The 22,279-nt window shown below is 46.0% G+C and overlaps 1 protein-coding gene across 1 annotated transcript in view; it reads right to left on the bottom strand.

Annotated features, from left to right (window-relative positions):
- The window catches only part of LOC146829657 (C-type lectin-like), a 48,045-nt gene extending 35,291 nt beyond the window's left edge, over positions 1–12,754 (bottom strand). Inside the window, exons 1-2 of the mRNA XM_085608331.1 lie at positions 12,562–12,754; positions 2,540–2,709 (exon numbers count right to left, since the gene is read on the bottom strand). Coding sequence (XP_085464457.1) covers positions 2,540–2,709; positions 12,562–12,619 — 228 coding nt within the window. The 5' untranslated portion in view covers positions 12,620–12,754. The remainder of the gene's footprint in view (positions 1–2,539; positions 2,710–12,561) is intronic.
- Between the last annotated feature and the right edge of the window lie 9,525 nt (positions 12,755–22,279).

Here is a 22,279-nt window from a genome sequence, read left to right as displayed (position 1 = left end):
GAACCAGAAGGCGTGGATCCATACTAGACATTCTGAGTAATCATGCTCTACGTACATTCATTGAAACTCTTGAATGATTTGATCCTTCTAAATATAAGTTGATTGCTCCTGCTCTGAAACAACTTCACAGAGGAGAGAAGCTCAAGGGAAAGGTCCACAGCCCTTAGCCAAGAGGCCATGGTGGATGACAAGAATACTGTCCTCTGAGTTAGTGCAGACACTTGCGAAAGCAGAGGAATGGAAGGTAGCGCTGCAGTCCGAAGAGCTGCTCAGTTCTTCTCTGCTGTGGCCGTTTTGTGTCTTTTTTGCAGGTAGAGTCCCCCCTCCCCATCTTTTTGTTCGTGCTCTTTGCTGGCGGAAGCCCTTCTCCCCAGCCATTTGTCTCACTTCTCTGAAGTGGAGAACTTCCCCTCCATCATGTTGTCTCCCTTCTGTGCAGGCGGAGGCCCCAATCCTCTCATCCTTTTCCTCCCTTCTCTGCAGGCGAAGGCCCCACTCCCAAATTGTTTTTCCCTTCTCCAGAGGTGGAGGCATCGCCCAACCATTTTGTCTCCCTCCTCTGCATGGAAAGACCCTTCCCATCCTTTCTATTGTGTGCTGGCTCTCATAAGGTCTCCGAATTGTTTTCTCTGGTCGCAGAGCTTTATATTGTAATCCTGTGCTGGATACACATTTTATATTGTGCTGTGTTCACCACTCGGTGGCTTATTGACATACTTGTGGAGGTTGGAGTGCAGACACTTATAGGTTGGTTTCTGCAGCTCTTTGTAGTCCTAGTTCAAAATGAGCTTTAGATGAAAGTACCGCTTGCTAACCACGAAGGCTTTTCCCCATTGTATTTTTCTCATTCTGTGGAATGCTGAGAGGGTTCTAGGAGCAGGATTGAAGGGGTCTGGAAGAGATATATGGTTGAAATGTATCTCAAACTAATGGATGCTGTTACAAATATCTGAAATTAGGTGTAATGAAATTTATTTGGAATAGAAAGAACCTTGAATTTGTTGAGTTAATATGTTGATAGCCAAGGTCAGATTGTGGAATATGGTCATATTGTCAAAACATAGTTGTCCATTATATGTCAGAATTGTGCACGTATTGCAGTTTATTGATCTTTCCCAGCTGTATCTTACGTTTCACCAGTACAACCTAATCCCCTCCCAAACAGCAATCCTAAGAAAAAATATCTATGTATCAATGTATAAGCGTATAGGTTGCTGCTTATCAAAGAGGCCCTTTATGTAGGAGCTTGGAAACGATACAAGTTCATCTATATCCATGAGAGATTTACACATTTCAATGGTCTAGCAGGATTACAATTCACCTTTTACAGTTTAATGAGACTTCACACATATTTACAGTTTCATACACAAGGAGATTAAGGGCTTTATTCAAATATTGGCAGATGGGTTTCTCCGTCACAACGGTACGGGATATCCTGCCCGCCAAAATGTAAATCCCATTCTATCCTACGGGATTTATACTTCGGTAGACGGGATATTCGTCACCATTTTGACTGAGTAACCCGTCCGCCGAGATCCAAATCAGGCCCTACAACATTTGCACAGTATGTCACAACGATGCTAGGGCCAGGATTAGAGCCCAGGTCCACAGATTGCGTGCCCTATCTACAGATATACAATTTTAAATCATTATTCAAGATGTGCCTCTCCCTCTCCCCTGAATTCATTAGAAACTGAAGGGCGTATGTATGAGTCCCTTACGGCACTTTTACGGCACTGGTCCGTCACTTTGTTGACACACTGGCAGCGTAAATAATGTGCTACGTTATGCCATATCTACAAAGTGACCCATCTAGGCAGATATGTGACTTTGTAAACCCCTTTGCTACATTATACCTGCATCAGGTTTAATGTATGTAAAAAAGCCTCATAGAAGTGGGACAGTGAAATCTATCAGATTTCGCTGCCCCACTTCCAGGACGCCACTGCATCAAAACCTTAAGCCTGCCTCACAGCAGGCGTAAGGGTGACCCAGTGCAATAGTTATAGGCCTCCCCCGTGCATTGCTGGAGTTCAATGCGTGGGTTTTGCGCCAGCAGATATGTCTGGATTCCTGATGTATCTGTCAATCCTTGCGACATAGAGCACCATACAGTAAATGTGGCACATCCATGGTGTCGTAAGGAGCGTACACTGAAATGTGTTGCATCGCTGTTTTCATGCAGTGATGCAACACTCTTCATAAATGAAGCCCTGAGTTCCTTCAAGAGACCTGGCATTTCTAAAGTCTACCTGCCGGCAGGTGCAGCATAATTAACAGTCTTCCAGGGTTAGCACATTATGCATCCCCTTGCCCAGTGGCACCCTGCTGTGGGATACGTGGACTGTTACAACCTTCCATCAGCCCTATCCCAGATCACTCATCTTCAGGACAGGTATCAAGATCCCAGCTTCCTCCCAGCTTCCTTCACAGAATGTTTTAACCTGTGTAGCTTAGCTGAGCCCCACCTTATTGTGTTTCCATTCCACAAATAAGTGCTCATTAAACATAAGTTAAAATAAGATAGAGCTAGACACACCTCGGCTTCGGCGAATGTAAGGTGCAGAGGGATGAATTTGTAACAGGTTGATCCGAACTGGATCCATTCATCAATTCCACCCGCTGGGCACTTATAGGCATCAGAAGTGTTCAGCTTCGTTAAGGAATCAGATCCAGAGTGGTCCATCAGGTAATCTTCAGTCATCATTTCTGCAATTACAGGAGCAAAAAACATTCTAATCAAATGAGTGGGTGACGACAAAGCTACATGTCCAAGCCTAACCCGCTGCCTGCGGTGACATGTCCGCGTCCGCTGTACACAGCACAATGTAATGTCGTAGAGCCCAGGGTCCTCATGCATTCAACAAGACCACAGGGACACATGCAGATACCTTGTTGAACTGGCTACGGGCACATGCGCCTTGCCCCTTTATTGGGAGGGCCACATGTACAGTGACACCTGTGCTGGAAGTGTGTGGGGTGAGTATAAGCCAGCCCACACGGAGTGCTTGGTGCTGGCAACAACTTGAACAGTGGACACCAGTGCAATGGAAACAGAAAACACCTGCATAACAGAGTCAACTGCTGAGCAAAATGGGTGGAGCCGAAGCCAGTACAGAGGTCACCCAATATTCAGTCTGGAGGTTCCGTGAGTTGCAGTGCACTGAGGTAGGGGCACCAGGGCTGAGCGTGCACATGTGCAAAATTGTCTCGGATCTTATCCCTCTGGATATCCCTGCCGCAGCTGCCGTAGGGTGTGTCACACCTGCCACATCGCACCCAACAGCGTCCAAGGTCCTCCACCTTGCCTGAGGTGACAGTTGCGTCCGCAGTCCACAGCAGAATAACCAATCATAGATCCGGGTGTGTAGCATGACTACCACCTCCAGTCGGCATTCCTGCATTCTGGTTGTTGCTTCCTGCCCTCCCATTGTCTGTGCCATCTCTCGTCCGCACATTTGCCACACTTTCTCATCATAGTCCCAGGTCTTCCCCACTGTAACATTGTTGCATGAACTGTCCACAGCACAGAACTCAAACAGAACCTGTCCCTGATTAGTGGTGCACAGAGTTAGTGGCCCCCGATGCAGTGCGGCAGGCACAGGCACTTATATGTATATTTAACTTGATAGGGTCTTTTAACCAGCCCTTTTCATCCATTGGTTTGTTGGGTCGGCATGGGCAGTGGGACAGCCCATTTGTCATTGGCTAACTTCACTGTGAGTGACTGCATTCTGCGCATTCTAAAGGAGTGCATACACATGTAAAGTAGTTCCCTTCAGTGTCAAGAACTACAACAGTGTTTCTTGAGAACAAAAAATATTTTAGCAATCCGTCAACAATAGAGTTTTCCAAAAACCATTACAAAACAATGCAAACATTGACAAAGGCAAAGGTCTGGCAGAAAATGCTAGAGCTATTGGCTTTGCCAATGCTTATTCATATACACAGCAAATTCCATAGCCTCCCTGCGCTGAATGTGCATTTTACTACTTTGCCCCACCCCCCTGCACAGTGCTCCGATGCCCTGATGCCCTTAGAACGCTAGATTGTGATCGAAAACTCTCGGGGGCAGATTTACAAGCCCCCTGCGCCACCAGTACGTCACCTTTCGTGACGTATGGTGGCGCAGGGGGCTCCTCCATATTTCCAAGGAGAGGAAAAGCCACCCTGTGTGACTTTTTCCCTCTTCGTAAATACGGCCCCTTCACACGCAACACTTTAGGTTTATAGGGGTGTTCCATTGGTGTTGCTGTGGGTGTTCCCACGCAACACCCATGGAACAAGACACATCTCCAGATTTAGGAGAAATCGTAAATCTGGAGATGCGCCTGAATGGTACGCCACCCTAGAGGTGGCGTAGCGAGGCGCAACGAGGAGAAATGTTTTCCTTTCTCCTCGTTTTTTCCTATTTCAATGCGTGCTGCATTCTACAGCACGCATTAAAAGAGGAAAATGCCTGTTGTGGTTGTTTTTGTGCAGGAAGGTGCCCCTTCCTGCACAAAAACAATCTCCCCACGAAGCAGGCATCCTTGCACCATGGTGCAAGGGTGCCTGCGCCAGCGCATGGCTGCAGTTTGTGCGCCAGCACAGAGGGAAGCACAGAGATGCGACATATTCTTGTAAATATGTTGCATCCCTGTGCTTTGGAAGTGTCGCAGCGTGGCGCAGCCAAAGGGCTTGCGGTGCCACGCTGCGGTACTTCCTTGTAGATCTGCCCCTCAATAAATAAATAAATATTGCTCAAGTATGTCCATTTGTATTGGAGGATCTTACTACAAAGAGAGGCAACTTTTCATGTAGAGACCCCTGACAGCCCAGAATGTCGATCACTGACTTTGAATTTTGGGTAAAACACACGAGGGCAGATTTACTAGCACCCTGCGCCACCAGTACGTCACTTTTTGTGACGTATGGTGGCGTAGGGGGCTCCTCCATATTTACAAGGAGAGGAAAAGCCACCCTGCATGACTTTTCCTCTCCTCGTAAATTCGGCCCCTTCACATGCAGCACTTTGCGTTGAAGGGGCGTTCCGTGGGTGTTGCTGTGGGTGTTCCCACGCAACACCCATGGAACAAGACACATCTCCAGATTTAGGAGAAATCGTAAATCTGGAGATGCGCCTGAATGCTATGCTACCCTAGAAGTGGCGTAGCGAGGCGCAACGAGGAGAAATGTTTTCATTTCTCCTTGTTTTTTCCTCTTTCAATGCGTGCTGCATTCTGCAGCACGCATTGAAAGAGGAAAATGCCTGTAATGGTTGTTTTTGTGCAGGAAGGTGCCCCTTCCGGCACAAAAACAATCTCCCCACGACGCAGGCATCCTTGCACCGTGGTGCAACGGGGCCTGCGCCAGCACATGGCTGTAGTTTGTGCACCAGCACAGGGGGAATCACAGAGATGCGACATATTCTTGTAAATATGTTGCATCCCTGTGCTTCGGAAGTGCCACAGCGTGGCGCAGCCAAAGGGCTTGCGGTGCCACGCTGCGTCACTTCCTTGTAGATCTGCCCCTCAATAAATAAATAAAGATTGCTCAAGTATGTTCATTTGTATTGGAGGATCTTACTACAAAGAGAGGAAACTTTTCATGTAGAGACCCCAGACAGCCCAGGACGTCGATCATTTTGGGTAAAACACACGAGGGCAGATTTACAAGCAACCTGCGACACCAGTACGTCACTTTTCGTGACGTATGGTGGCGTAGGGGGCTCCTCCATATTTACAAGGAGAGAAAAAGCCACCCTGCATGACTTTTCCTCTCCTCGTAAATTCGGCCCCTTCACATGCAGCACTTTGCGTTGAAGGGGCGTTCCGTGGGTGTTGCTGTGGGTGTTCCCACGCAACACCCATGGAACAAGACACATCTCCAGATTTATGAGAAATCATAAATATGGAGATGCGTGAGAATGCTACGGCACCCTAGAGGTGGCGTAGCGGGGCACAACGAGGAGAAATGTTTTCATTTCTCCCTTCGTTTTTTCCTCCTTCAATGCGTGCTGCATTTTACAGCACTCATTGAAAGAGCAGAATGACTGTAGTGATTGTTTTTGTGCAGGAAAGTGCCCCTTCCTGCACAAAAACAATCTCCCCATGACGCAGGCATCCTTGCACCGTGGTGCAACGGTGCCTGCGCCAGCAGAGGGGGAAGCACAGAGATGCGACATATTCTTGTAAATATGTTGCATCCCTGTGCTTCGAAAGTGCCGCAGCGTGGCGCAGCCAAAGGGCTTGCGGTGCCACGCTGCGGCATTTCCTTGTAGATCTGCCCTTCAATAAATAAAGATTGCTCAAGTATGTCCATTTGTGTTGGAGGATCTTACTACAAAGAGAGGCAACTTTTCATGTAGAGACCCCAGACAGCCCAGAATGTCGATCACTGACTTTGAATTTTGGGTAAAACACACGAGGGCAGATTTACTAGCACCCTGCGCCACCAGTACGTCACTTTTCGTGACGTATGGTGGCGTAGGGGGCTCCTCCATATTTACAAGGAGAGGAAAAGCCACCCTGCATGACTTTTCCTCTCCTCGTAAATTCGGCCCCTTCACATGCAGCACTTTGCGTTGAAGGGGCGTTCCGTGGGTGTTGCTGTGGGTGCTCCCACGCAACACCCATGGAACAAGACGCATCTCCAGATTTAGGAGAAATCATAAATCTGGAGATGCGCCTGAATGCTATGCCACCCTAGAAGTAGCGTAGCGAGGCGCAATGAGGAGAAATGTTTTCATTTCTCCTCGTTTTTTCCTCTTTCAATGCGTGCTGCATTCTACAGCACACATTGAAAGAGGAAAATGCCTGTAGTGGTTGTTTTTTTGCAGGAAGGTACCCCTTCCTGCACAAAAACAATCTCCCCACGACACAGACATCCTTGCGCCATGGTGCAAGGGTGCCTGCGCCAGCGCATGGCTGCAGTTTGTGCGCCAGCACAGGGGGAAGCACAGAGATGCAACATATTCTTGTAAATATGTCGCATCCCTGTGCTTCGGAAGTGCCGCAGCGTGGCACAGCCAAAGGGCTTGCGGTGCCACGCTGTGGCACTTCCTTGTAGATCTGCCCCATGGTTGCTATGCAGAGGTTGTCCATGTCTTCCAGTGATGTCGATCAAGATTTGAACGACACACCTGCTTGCAGCGGCATAGCTAGGGTGTCATGGTCCCCAGTGCAAGCAATGAAAAACACTCTAACAGTTAATTAGGTAGTAAAACCACTGCCCAATTGGCCCCTTAGGCCTCTGGACCCTGGTGCACTGCACCTGCTGCACCACTGCTAGCTACGCCGCTGCCTGCATGTGCTTCCTTAGACCTTCTCACACAAACTTAATTTCTGGTCCGAGTGGTCAGCATGTGTTCCAGACTAACTGCTCTGAAAATGATCTGTTGACATACTTTTGTTCTATTTTAATTTGTTGAGAATCATATATACACCCCTGGAGGAATGCAAAAAGTTGAATTTTTTCTAAAATTGAATTTTCTGCTAAAAAAAGTAGGCTACATTTCTTTAATAAACACGTAATATTCAGTACACGGAGTGGGGCTGCCTGTATGCGTGACATAACTTGTCCCAGATATTCTGGCCACTTTGATCAAGATAAGACAATCAAGGACTGTCCCCAAAATCTCATTTAGAAGTTTTGTTTGAAAGTAAATTCCATGTTCTTACCTAAACAGTCTGAAGCTGGCTGTACCAGCTGTCCCATCCTAGTATTTATTTATTCCCCTGTATTTTGTGATGATGTTTCCTTGTCTCAATTTTAAGGAACCATCTCCATGCTACTGACCCACTCTGCCACACCCTAGGATGACATAGAGGACTGACAATACCCCCAAAATATGTTCCCCTGCTATTGTCATTCTCCGTGACGGTGGGCATTCAAGAAGGCTGGGGTAGTGATTATTGTTTTAGTGGGGTTACTGTTTGTAACCCAGGGGCCGTATTATACAATGCAGCGCATCTTCCGTGTTAGGCCTGGGCGCATCTTTCAAAAGGTTCGCTCAGTGCAAACAAGGAGAATGCACTCAGACTGAATGCACTGCCCATAGGGGAGCCACGTACTCACGCTATCCTGGCAGCAGCCCATTACAGTGAAATATGAAGCGGCTTTGAAGCAGTCGCTCTGTGTTTCACTATGCAGGCGGCAACGCGCCTGCACTTTTAAAGGTGATTAGACATTCTCTTGAAGGCAGGTGCAGTGAGTAACTTTTCCTGCCTGCAAACGGATGTCTAGGGGATCCATAGGACCCCCTTCACCTCTTCCAAAGGTCTGCCGTCAGGGGGCGCACTGAGAGTGCGCCATCTTTTAGATGGCACACTGTTAGCACACCTCCTGACATCTTTTTTAACTTTGCTCCTGCGTCTATAATAAAGCTCAGAGGCAAGAAGATTCCCCCATCTGCATGGGGCTACGCCCCCATGCGAATTAGGGAACATCCTCTGATTATAGTGATGGTGCTATATGTGCCTCAGCCTTATCTGTATTACAGAAGTGGCCGCACCTGCGTCTGCCGCCCCTTCTGTAATACCAATGTGCCCTGTTGCGTCTCCGGGGAACTTTGTATAATAAGGTCCCTGGTGTATTGACATCTATGAAAAGATGACGGATGTATATGTAAAGGTATTGGGCCTGATTCGCAAAGGTAACTTACACTTTGGAGTAAATTTGCACTTGGAGTAAGATGGCTGATCGAATATATGTGACAAAAATATTGTGCGGACAGAATATCATGTCAAGAATGTTGAGGCCCAAAATATTGAGAGAGTAAGTACAAATAGGTAAGTAGAGATTGACTATTTTTCTATTTTTAGCTCCACAGCTATGTACATTAAATAAATAAATATATATATATATATATATATATATATATATATATATATATATATATATATATATATATATATATATATATATATATTCACTTAAAAAACCATAGGTTTCACACAAGTTATAGTTAGGTGGATATTTCACTCGTAAAAAACCAATGAAATTCCCCCGTTATAGTTAGTTCAGATAACTATAACTCGCGCGCCCGCAATCCACTGCTCATGACGTCACATATTACATCACTCATGACATGGTCAGTGGCATCACTCATGACATCACTGATGACATCATCCTTGTGATAGAGTGGCGGTCGCGCGAGTTATAGTTATCTGAACTAACTATAACGGGGGAATTTCATTGGTTTTTTACGAGTGAAATATCCACCTAACTATAACATGTGTGAAACCTAGGGTTTTTTAAGTGAATTTGCAAGGTTTTTTAAATGCTAATTCCTAACTATAACGTGTGTGAAACCTATGGTTTTTTCAGTGAATTTGTACGTTTTTTTTAAATGCTATTTATTTATGTATTATTTTTTTTTTTATATATTTATTTTACAATAAACTACGTATTAAAAAATGTTTTTTTATTTTTTTTGGTTTTCACCGTGCGCACACGGTGCGCGCACCCCGCGATTTTTTTTAAAAAGCTAGGGGGTCAGGAACTCTCTACCCTGCCCCCTTTTCACATTCGCCACCTTCCTTTTTCACTCTCGCACTGAAAACAAACAAAATGGCGGCCGACACTTCCTGATTTGGACCGATTCGAACGTTGACTAACATGTAACCACCAATCAGAATTACGCTCGCGCACGTTAGGGTGTTCGCACGGTGCGCGCACGGTGCGCGCACCCTGCGCGCGTATAGATATTGATATGCTTTTAAATGCTATATTCTCAGGAAATACTGAACAGATTTACACCAGACCTGCAAAAGGCACTTCCTTGAACTTATGGCTACCTCTCTGCCAAATTTCAAGTAATTCTGTTCAGCCGTTCGGGCTGTAGCTGCGTCTAAAGGTCCTATGGAAAAATGCATGGGGAAAACGCGTTTTGGGACCCCCCATTTTTCTCGGCCCCCGCTTGACGAATCACCCCGAGACTTTCAGGGTAGGAGCTGAACGGAGCGCCCCATTAGTTTTGAAAATTTCGCGAGGATTCGTCAACCGGCGCCAAAGTTATTCAAAATAGAATTTTGAGATTTCCTATGGAAACACGGTCCTAACTATAACTATCTACTGGCGACCGCCAGTAGATAATATATATATATATATATATATATTCACACACACACACACACACATATTGCCAAAGTACGTAGATGTGGAGTTAAGTAAAGTAAAACCTAACTTTCCCATAAAACTTACATACACAATATTTTTGTTCTCGATATTCTTGACACAATATTTTGTCCACACAGTATTTTTTCCTTGATACTTTGTCCAAACACCTTGGTGTAAGTGTAATATTTTTGACATCCACCCCCAAAGTAATGCAATTGCCTTACTCTTGTGTGGATGAGTAACCACCCTCCCACAGCCTCCCTAAGATCATCCCTAAACTCCTCTTATTGATCCCTAATCCCAACCCCCTTTGGAAGTAAATCTGTCCCTGTTCCCACCCAGACCCTCCAGTCCCACCCACATTTACTACTACAATGTATACTTATCATGCAGAGGCTCTGCAGTCGCGGTTGAGAACTCTGAACTTAGTTTGAGAATCGCAACTTGCAGTACATTTTGAAGTACTACAAAACATGCTATGAAAGTGCAGTTTGTGGATCTTGCCCAAAGTCCCTTCTATAGAGGCTCCGTTCCCACCTGGGCCTGGATGCGAATGGAAGGAATGGATAAATAAATCTCAGCCACTGGGGACCACGCGGCCAGCTTCTCATGCCATTGTTTTTTGCCAACTACGCCACTCCAAAGAGAGGGACCTGTCAAACACAAATCAGTCTTGACCATGATCCAATAGGAGTTCGGGCAGGACTGTTCCTATTGGAGCAGGTCCAGGACTGATTTGATCATGGTGGTCCTCGTATAGAGTGGCAGTGTGCATGAAAAACATAGGTCTGGAAACAGGTCCAAAGCGACTGCCAATGGCTAACATTAATTCAAGCATGCCTTACTTCACTTTGCTTCTGTTGGAAACAAGATTGAATGTAGGTAGAAGGTCATTTATGATCCTCTGCCCAATGACTGTCCCGTTCTTACCATTCTTGGAAAGGTAGGATGAAACTTTTTTTTCCCTCTTATCTGGCTTGGCTGTAGGACACACAAAGTGATCCAGTCCAAGCCAATCTCTCACTCTCAACTGTGGGAGATAGGCTGATAAATTCAGCCAGCCTGCTTGGTTGCCGAGATCAGAGCCTGAAGTTCTTCCCATTTCCCTGGTGCTATCTGCTGCCTTGCAATGCTGGCCGAGAGTAGTCCCAGACCTACCTGAAAGAGACCGGAGGGGCTCCATGGTGTGCATTAAAGTCCTCCAGAGCCCCCTAATTAGAGATACTGGAAACCTGTAGCAAGCTTGAGAAGCTTGTTCCCATGCAGAAGCCACAAACATTTTCCTGAATGTTGGAATCCCACTTTAAGCAACTCAAGTACCCTATCCTCTGAGTGGGATAGTGCAAAGACTGGCTGTCTACCAGTCTAGTTACTGGAGGAGAGACCCTGGCACAAATGTAGGACCCATCATTATTTTGCTGGGCTTTGCCGCAGTGCAGCCAGACCCAATCCCCATGCATAGAGAAGTCATGAACTGGACCATAAAGTTTGTTGTTAATTCTTTGTCCCATTTGGGCTTTATCATAAAGGTGCTTGAGTCCCACGGCATACTAACCACAGCACCCTTGTCTGAGCATACCTATTTGTTTTCCTCAGTACAACACGCTAAGTGTGGCATGTATGGTCATACGCGGACCAGTTCTTACTATGCCATCGCACTCAATTGTTGCTCTAATGACGAGGTCCAGAAAAGCCAAATCGGTCTAATGCTGCTCGTATTACCTCCCGGAGGGGACATGTCTTTACAGTCCAGACTGGACTGTTAGTATTGTGGCTAGACTAAGGCTGATTTGCATATCCCTAGTGTCTGAATTGGCATGGGGGCAAAAAAAGGTGGACTGAATTTTGGCCGAGTTATTCCCAGGCACTGAGATTAATACAAGCAATCCACCCATTACTTTTATGTTTCCTTCACTATACATAACCCGGGCTGTCTGTAGGGCTCACTTGAGTTCCTCTCTCTGCCAGCCCGGCTCTCTCACATTTAACCCCTGTCCCAGTACCTGCACCACAGTATTACATTAGGCTTTTCTGTGTTTACATAGCATGCCCTATGGCGCCCCATATGGGAAGGCACAGTACCCCCCATTGACTCACACTGTGCCACAGCTTATTCCCTGAAGACCCCTTCTGTGCAGACAGGGCTCGCTCAGTAAATGCCCTCCGTGCTGGAATGGCTCTCCCCAGTGCTCTTGGTGTACGCCAACATTGTACTCAACATGCACCCCCTCTGTGCATCTTCCTTATTGACCTCCTCTTTGCCTTTTGACTGTTTTATTAGAGTGTCTCTGTACAACCAAGGCTCGCCAGATACAACCCAACGCTTCTTGCATAACACTTCATACAGACTCCCTCAGTCCCTGCATGGAAGGCCTCCAAGTATCTCTCAGTCCTTACAGGGCACTACAGGATATTGTCTATGAGCTTCAGACACAACCATGTGTTGGCACAGTCACTTACCCAGAGCTTTACAGGTCACCAGTCCCAGCAGGGAGAAGACTATGAGCAGAGATTTCATCCTGGCCGAAGTTGGAGACTCCTGTCCCAAAGCCAATGTCTGCAGAAGCTCAGTCTGAACCAAGCACAGCACCGACTTCCTTCTTCTCTGCTCTGGCGCAGTCCCTTTAAAGGAGGACTTTGCAGAAGTACTTACACGTGCTACCTATGATACTTATCAGCACCTTTATCAAAATGTCCTCACCGCCAGGCTTTATTGAATGTGGAGCAATCCCTGAAAGCACCCAAGAGTTGTCAACAGGAGGCATTTCTCAAGCCCTCGCTGAGGACAGGGCATGGTGGGGAAATCACCATGTCCTTAATGTCATCTGATGAGATCTGAGGATAGGGTGCCAGACAAATGCTCAAGTCTTCTTGTGTATTGGTGAAAGTGATCGAAAAAATATATCTCAGCTGTAACGTGTAAATCATGCAGTGCAAAAAGCTGGGTACGTTAACTCAGAGTATTTGTTTTGCAGCAATTTTTTTTCGTAATTTGAGTTTCACTTTTAAGCTGCTATACACCCATTAAGAAGCATCCAAGGATAGAACATTCACTATATAGCACTGTTCACGTCTTTAAAATTTCACAAGATCCTGACTTCATCTAGAAAGAAAGTCCTTGTTCCAGCACTTGCCTTCGAGAATTTCGGTATCGTTGTATGTGTATTACATTTAGAAAGTTGTGGTAGTTGAGTGGCTATAAAAAGGTTATTTCGTATAGTTATGTACAGCGCCTTTCGAAGTGTGGGAGTGTAGACGTCATACATCTTGTTCCAGCATAACAACTTGATGTTTCCCCTCGTCGCCAGTTGTAATATTTGAAAGTGTAACGATATATGCACCTCGAAGATGGGCTTTCAAAGAGGCACAACGATGTGGAAAGAATTGGAGGAGTGGGAAGAAGAGTTTCAGAGCTTAATGGCAAGAAGAAAACAAGCATTTAAATCCAGAAGGGGCACAAAGGGAAGAGCATTGTCAGACCCGGTTTGCGAGGGTTCACAGATCAAGCAGGAACTAGGCCTCAGCCGGGAGGGCTAGAGTCATTTCCCTCTGATGTGCCAGGGCCATACCCACCACGGCTATGCAAACTGGGGGCAAGTACAGTCTCTTTTGACCGTTAGTGGTAGTGATGGCAAGCAGTCAAAGGCTTCTCAGGGAGGTAGTATTGGGGTGCACAAACCCAGAACTCAACAATCACCAATCAAAATGTTATCTGTTTCTCCGTCCTAGTGCTTTACGTTAGGAAAGGAAACATACTTTATTACATATATTTAAACATATATGGTACAGGTGAAGGTACTGGCTCCTTGGGATACCACTCACCCCCTTCCTTTAACCAGATTAGCATAGGCAGCGTTCTTAAGTAGAGTTCCCATTAGCATCTCATTAATTGCAGGTCTCCATGTTCAAATCAAAGCTGGTAGGAAACTGCGAACACACATCCTCACTCCCTTCCATTTCTGGGAGGGGATGCACTGTTCACAGGAGCAGACCTCTATCAATACAGACAGGCCCAAGCAAAAGACAACAGTGAGTGCGGTCGTCCGAGGTCCCCCGACACAAACATAGGTACTTGGAGTTGCACAGGACGTACATGAGGTGGATGCCCTCTCGGCTTCAGACCTGCTTCTGAGTCATTTCAAAGGGGTGACAGGGCAAATCTTGGTTATTTATCTCTTTTGCGGAAAAAATTCCTGAGGGCAGTTTCATCTTTTTGTAAACGTGTTTCATACAGTTTTTATGAGACTTTCTTTTGGGTGAGCAACATCAAGTTACGGCCAACACGTGTTTCGCCCCTTTTACATGGCCATCCGGCCTGGGTCTTCCTCAGGGCGTACAATAGTATCGAGGGACATGAATATAGTCCCGTAGTATCGGTTGGAAAGTCCTTTGTTTTCTGATAACTTGCAGTAAAGGGCACAATGCCCCCTATCGGTCTGTCCTTGCGGTCGGCAAAATAGGGATTCCTACTCTGTCCTAACCACTGGTTTTCCTCCCTCTTACACTCCTTAACATCCCTCTAGTTTTTTCCCTTTTCCCATATTCATTTCTCTGTTATGATGTCTCTACGCTACTATTTTTAGGTCTCCCCTAGCGTTGCAGCACGCATGCGTTGCTCGCTCTGTGAGACATTGTGGTAGAGGAGATTTCAGAAAGGGACTTGAAGCCCGGCCCATTATTTTCAGTGGCTGGCGTCATCGTTTATGCTAAACGGTGGCCTCTGATTGAAAATGAGGCTTCTTTGTTACCGCCTTGTCTCCTTTTAGGACGGCCCATCCGGACTGGATCGTTTGCTTGATGGCTGCCGTGAGGGTATTTCTTATCTAAAGGAGGCGTGTAGTGACGGATCATGTTTTCAAACATAGTCTGTGAGCTCTACTTTCTTTATTGAGTTTTTCCCACTGCAGTCACGCACAACGCGCATGGCGCACTTTCACTTTCCTAGCAGACCGTCAATTGTTCTCACAATGCCGACAGCTTGTTCTAATTAGCTTTCACTTTCGTGCTTTTCGTTTCGCGGCCGTTCATTAGCCAGAATGCACTATATTTTTCTCACAATGCTGACAGCTCAATTGTCATTCTGGCTGCGAAGCGCGATCGCACTTCGTTGTCCATGCATTTTCGCACCCACCTTCCCCCGCCCTTACTCCGTTGTCCGTGGATTTTTGCATCCCCCGCCTGCAATCCACTGTCCATGAATTTTCGCACCCCCTCCCGCACTCTGTGGATTTTTGCATTACCCCGCCCGCACTCCGCTGCCCGTGCATTGTGGTTTCTTGGTGAGTGTCCTTTCAGTGTTTGTGTGTTTTTTGGACCGTTAAGGTGTTGTTAAAAAAACAGAAAACAACAACGAAGATTGCATTGCAAGTGCTAGAGTGAGAAACTGCTTTACTAAAATGATTGAATATTGGTGTTCTGGCCATATTTATAACAATAAACAGTTGTCTGAAAGGAAGCTGGGGCGGTTATTTTTGGATAATTACAAATTTGGAAAGCGTCTCAACCACAGAAGGGCCATCAGCATGTGCAGGATGTCCAAAGCTAACGAACAGGTCAGCCGACTCTGGAGCTGGAGAACCAGGGGAGTCTCGGCGTCGGATCAACTTCCTGTGATTCTGGGCAAATCGCTTAATCTTCCCTGCCTACCAGAAAAAGAAAAAAATAAGAATGCGTCCTTGTGTAATGCATCTGGTGCTCATGTAAAGTGTTCAAATACCTTCGGGTTGAGTTAGTGCTGTATAATACTGCAAAATAATCAAATAAATGGTGTGTGCACCAATTCCCTGTGCGTCTAGTACCAGTATCTCCTTCTTTTGTATTTTTTCCGATTACACGACTATCGCGAGTCTTTGTATGGCCTCCACGGAGCTGTTATATAATATAATTGTTACACCAAGGCATAGGACAGTTAACACATTTTCAGAATCCTTTGAATCGTTTAGAATAACCTCAGGGTTGTTTCGTGGTCATTTGCGGAGTTAAGAGTGAGGCGGGCAGTAAAATGTGTTTCGGGGCAAATCGGGGTGATGTATGCAGTATATCGTACTGTGGTGAAGTAACATTAATTTTTCTGTGAAACGGGGTTGTTTTAGTGGTTGGTGCAGTTACGCTCTTGTCAGAGTATTTTGAGATAAAAGCGGTAGTGTAGTGCAGATAAACTTAGGGTTTGTTTTGGACTATTTTTGACCTTCCAGGGTGGCGTGGTGCAGTTTAATTAATACCAGGACCGTTTTCGGCCATTTTACGTGATTTAGTTAGATGTAGCCGAGTGTGAGGTGGAACTATTTTGTTAGCTTCAAATGGCGCTGTGGGGCAGTTGACATCGTTTAATGAATTTGGGGTTTGATTTGAGGCCAAACTGCGGTATATTGCATCTCAATTAATTTTCGGGTAGTTTGAAGTCATTTTCAACATTAAAGATGATTTTGTGGAGTTAACTTAATTTCAGGACAATATTGGGTCATTGTAGGCATACAATTGTGGTGCCACGGGGCTACATTGTTTCTATTTATTTCGAGGTAGCGTTAGTTGTGAAAGTACGGTGCGGTGCAGCTGCGTTCATTATCCGGTGACTTGGAGCAATTTCAGGCGTAAACTGGCGCTGCGGTGCCGTTGACTCAGTGTCAGGGTGTTTGGGTGTAATGTTAGTTGTTACATGAGTAGTGGGAGCACTTAGATGAAGTGCAAGTTGACCTGTGGTCATCTTTGGCGTTAAAGTGCGGTGTGTTCAATCCAATTATTACCCGACAGATCCCTGGTCATATTAGGCGCCAAGGAGGTGGGCGCTGCAGTTTAATAATTTGAACTGTACTTATGCAAGACATTGTCATTTACAACGCCATTTACAAGCCAATAGCTCTAACATAAGCAAATGCGAGACCTATTGCATTTCCACTGCTTGTTTTAGTATGTAATCCAAGACCTAGATCTCCTTGATGTTGTGAAGAACCGGGATTTAATCCCAGCGGCGCAGGGGACATGCCCGAAGTCTTCGGGTTCACCTGTCTTAGAGTACAGAGACACGGGATTCTTCTGTTGACATCAAAGATCAAATTTTATTAGCTGCAGCCAGTAACAGAGGTCCTAGAAGTACAACACGGTGTATGTTCTCAGGAGACTGCTCAACATAATAGAGCGGAGCATCGTCTTTTATGCCAAAAACCACGTTCCTGGCTAGCATCAATTACTCACAAATTTGACCAATCAGAGAATGATATTTACAGAGGCATCACATAACGACAAACCCACTTTCAGTTATCCAACCCATCGCCAATGACAAGGCAAAAATCCAGCATTCTTGTTCGGACGGGCCCATCATAAAAGACCTCAACCCAAATCAATAATTAGGCCATAAGGCCATAAAAGGAAGGAGCAGAAACAGATGAAGGGAAAGATAGAGGGGTGTGTGCGTGTGCCATAGAATCAATAATGCCCTGCTCTTCGATCTCTATCTGACCAGCTGCTTAACAAGGTACTGGCTCAACAAGTTTAGCCTCGGGCAACAGGGTCAGTTGACTCAGGTCAAACTGAAGTCAACACGAACTCGAACTAAGGTGTATGCGTCCCTAGAGGCTCGCTTGGCCACAGTCATCCTGTAGTCATTAGCCTATGTGAGGGCAACCACAAAATGGCGGTTATGCACAAAATGGAACCCACGGGTGCAGACTAGATCATCAAATACACAGTGAATCCATCGGTGTAGCATGACGAAAACGCTTACGCATACCGCACTTGTCAGTCGCGGTTCGCTGATACCAAAATCATCACGATACGACAACCTTCATTGAATGGGTTCAGAATTCACGAAACCACAGACCCTCCTTTTGCCCTTACATAGGCAATAACCTAAACTCATGTCAATCTGAGTCCAGGTCTATATTCATCAGATCATTGAGATGTTGCTGTAGCATCATCCTGGTACTTAGTAACTCTCTGGACAGGTCTCCTCGAACACGAGGTAGCAAAAAGGGCACAGATAGCAGGAGCACACTGTATACAAAGACAGAACAGGAAAAGGATAGCTAGTACCATCCCAATGACCATCAGAATCTTCCATCCCCAGGTTGATAACAATCCCCAGAACCATCCCATTAACGACCAATCTCCTTCATCCACATGTACGGACTCGGAGAGCTTATGTAGCTTGGAGATGGCTTGGAAAACTGTCGGAGCGTTGTCTGGAATGAAAACACAACAGCTTGATTGGATCAATTTACAGACCCTCCTCTATCTGCAAGTATGACATCTAACGCAACTCTGTTCTGAAGAGTCATAAGGCGATCCGACTGGAGCTCAGCAGTCAAGTTACTAAGGGCGCCGGCAGTCTCGACTATGGTGGACTCAACTACTCTCGTCAATTGCCGTATGTTCCTGCTGTTAACCATAGGTCCCCAAAACGGCAGAAAACCCTTCGAGAAATCTCCCAATTCTTGTCCTGTGGTATCTTCCTTTCTGAAGACACCTCTAACGACTCTCATCTTGTGGTAATCTGCTGCAGCTGTAAATGTAGGGGGTAACAAGAACGAGACAAAACATGTGCCCGAGAAATCAGGGGGCAACCATGTATACGCTCTGTCATGGCAAATGAAGTAGGTACCCTTAGCTGCTAGAAACGGTGGGGAAGTCTCGGATGCAAAAACATATGTCTCAATGCAAACACTCTTCCCTAACTAAGCTCTAGGATTCTTGCCATTGCCTTGCAGACAGTAATGACCCTGATGGGGTACTATCCAAATCGGGGAGGATCTCCTCACTCGCTGGTTCCCACTCAGACTAGTTCCATATCCAGTAACGTTCCATCCAATATACGCTAGGGTCTCATCTCTTGGGATAGTCTCATAAGAACCTATTCCTCTAATCATGTCGACTATATCCTTGACCAGAGCACTATTCTTCGGATTATCCTTCACAGAACGTAGGGGGTTAACTTCACGGGCATAAATGAACATTGTTCTGTATGCCCACACAGAACCAATGTAGCTAAATGGCAGGACCAGGTAAGGAATACCTTTATCGGTAGTATGGAGCATGAGGCCACACACCCAACAATTAGTTGTGTTCACTACTAGCTGGTGTTGGTGCAGAAGCTGAACAAAGGAATTATTAGTGAATTCCATTCTCCTAATGGACTCATGTTCGGGCAGAGGGTGAAAAGAATGCGAAGAGACAGTAGGAGGAGGCATGGGTTGTGCAGTGGGCATGAATGTCACTTGAATAGAGAATGTCACATATCCAATTAAAAACATCATTAAACTGAACAGTATAAACAGACATAATATTAAAAAACGTTTTCTACTCATTTTTATACACATTTCGCTCTTGAAGCTCATTCTTTTAGTAGGTCTCTCCATCCCGAAAAACTCCATCCTCTAACCGTGCTGCTCGCGGCGGATGTGGGTTCCGTGCTAAGGAATGCGCCTGTTGGTCCAGGGAACGCCCTTAGACCAACCAGAACCGTCGACCTAACGTCTTCGGCTTGCACTCCAAGGACTTGGCACCGCGACCCTACAGCTGAACCCGGATGGTGGTTCGAAAAACAAAAATCAAAAATAGTTTCTCGGAGGGGAGCTGACCTTAAAAAAAAAAGCAAAGAAGGAACTTAATTTGTTATTTGTCCTGTGACTCTTGGTCGCAAATTGTAACGCTCTTTGCCAGGCAATGTCTGTTCTCGGAAAAGTAGCTCAGGTTTAACAGTGTTCAAACGGTTCGATGGAGGCACAGCTTCTTGAAGAAGATTATCGCTTTCTGGCGCAGTGTTTGTTCCAATCAAACGGGCATCGCTGAAAGGCAGAAAATGAGGCACGGTCTCAGTCTCAGAATCAGGAAGTCCTTTTTGGACCCACCGGTCGTACGGCAGAGGCAAAGGGGCCCTCTTACAATGTACGCCGTGAATCCAGTTCTTTTTACCGTGCACTCGTACCGCAGAACGGGTGGATAATAACACCAGATACGGTCCTGTCCAGCGGGGCTGCTCGTTTTTGGTTCGCTGAAAATTCTTCACGAGCACCCACGCGCCAGGTTCAATGGTGTGCCCTGGATCTTCAGAAACCTGTGGCAAAGTATCATGAACCTGTTGATGCAGAAAACGCAGTTTAGCCGTCAATTCGTACAGGTAGTCAAGCAATACAGGGTGTTCTATCTCACTAAATTTTGTCGGCCGCGGCACTCCCCAAATATTTGCCGGGCGACCGAACACAACCTCATAAGGACTCATTCGCGAATGCACAGTCATTCTTGTGGACAGAAGGGCTAACGGCAAAGCATCAGGCCATTGTAGACCAGAGCTCGCTTGAATTTTGGCCAATTTCAATTTTAACGTGCCATTGTAGCACTCAACTAGACCAGCTGACTGGGGATGATTGGCAGCGTGAAACTTCTGCCGGATTCCTAACCCATCACACACTCTCCTCATCACTTGACCCACAAATTCACTCCCATTGTTACTCCAGACCATTCTCGGCAACCCATACCGAGGGAAAAATTCCTTAATAAGGGCTTTAGCTGTGGACAAGGCAGTATTGTCCTTCAAAGGGTAGGCTTCCACCCATCTAGAAAAAGAGCAAACAACCACTAAGACATACTTCAGATTGTTGCACTTCTCCATGTGGATGAAATCTAGCTGCAAAGCCTCAAATGGATACGTGGGAGGAGCAAAATGACCGGCTGGAGTTGGAGTTCCCTTACCAGGATTGTACATCAAACACACCATACAGTTCTTGACCAAATTCTCTGCACACTTAGGAATTCCAGCATTTTGCCATACTGGGGCCAACAACTTACAAATTCCTTTCACGCTGATATGGGCCATTCCATGTGCCATCGTAACCACTGGAAGTACATACGCATCAGGCAACAACCATCGCTGATGCTCTGACAACTCAACCCAAGAACCATTCGAGTCCAATTTACCCTTGCTTTCTCTCCATTCATTCAACTATTTCTCTGTAGCTTCAGCTTGGATGGATTTCACACTCTCAATCGTATCTTCACACATACTTCTATCTGGAACCCATCTTGCCTGACCCGCAACGTACATTCGACTCATCACATCTCTCGCAGTCTCTTTCGCGACTTCGTCTGCAAACGCATTACCACGACCAACATCATCCGTGACTTTCTTATGCGCACTGCATTTCACGATCGCAACTTGCAACGGCAGAGTAAGGGATTCAAGAAGGTCATTCACCAATTGACCATGTTGGATCTTGGTCCCATGCGAAGTCAGAAACCCACGTTCTCTCCACAATCGTCCAAAGCTAAGAGCAACACCGAACGCATACTGGCTGTCAGTGTACACAGTCACTCTTTTCCCTTTCGACAACACACACGCTCTTGTCAATGCAATCAACTCTGCCGCTTGTCCTGAATTATGTGGGATACGAGCAGCTTCAACAATCGTATGGAAAGTCGTAACCGCATATGCCGCAGTCGTATCACCATTCGGAAGCTTGAAGCACGAACTATCAACCCATAAAGTACCATCACATTCCGCAAGAGGAGTGTCCCTAAGGTCTATCCTCCCTTTCGTTTCTTCCTCAGTCCTAAGAAAACAATTATGCTGTTCGGTATCATCTGTCTCAGTTGAGATCGGCAACAACGTGGCTGGATTCGACGTGTTGCATCTCTTTATATGTACATGACTTGCTAACAATGTTAATTCGTAACCTGACAACCGAGCACTAGTTAAGTGCTGTGTCTTGGTACGGTTCAACAAGGTTTCCACTGCATGTGGAACCATCACGATCAGTGTATTGTCCATCACCAAACCAGCAGACTGTCGGATTGAAACAGCCGCTGCTGCTGTAGCTCTCAAGCAACTCGGCAACGCTCTAGCTACCGGATCCAAAGTCGACGAAAAATAAGCACATGGACGTTGCTTATCACCAAACTGTTGAGTCAAAACTGACAATGCACATCCCTCTCTCTCGTGGACATACAATGTGAAGGGTTTACCGTAATCGGGAGTACCCAACACAGGAGCCGAACACAGCGCATCACGCAATTCTAAAAAACTCTTCTGACATTCGTCAGTCCAAGGAATAGGATTCGGAGTATCCTTAACAGTAAGAGCTATCAAAGGTTTTGCAAGCAACGAAAAATTAGCAATCCACTGTCTACAGTACGATGTAATACCTAGAAACGCACGCACTTCTCTCTGTGTCGTAGGGACACTTATTTT

This window comes from Triturus cristatus, chromosome 5_2, assembly GCF_964204655.1.
Source record: "Triturus cristatus chromosome 5_2, aTriCri1.1, whole genome shotgun sequence".
NCBI classification, from domain to species: domain Eukaryota; kingdom Metazoa; phylum Chordata; class Amphibia; order Caudata; family Salamandridae; genus Triturus; species Triturus cristatus.
Note: the sequence above shows the minus strand (reverse complement) of the source record. Positions and strands in the feature narration are given on the sequence as shown.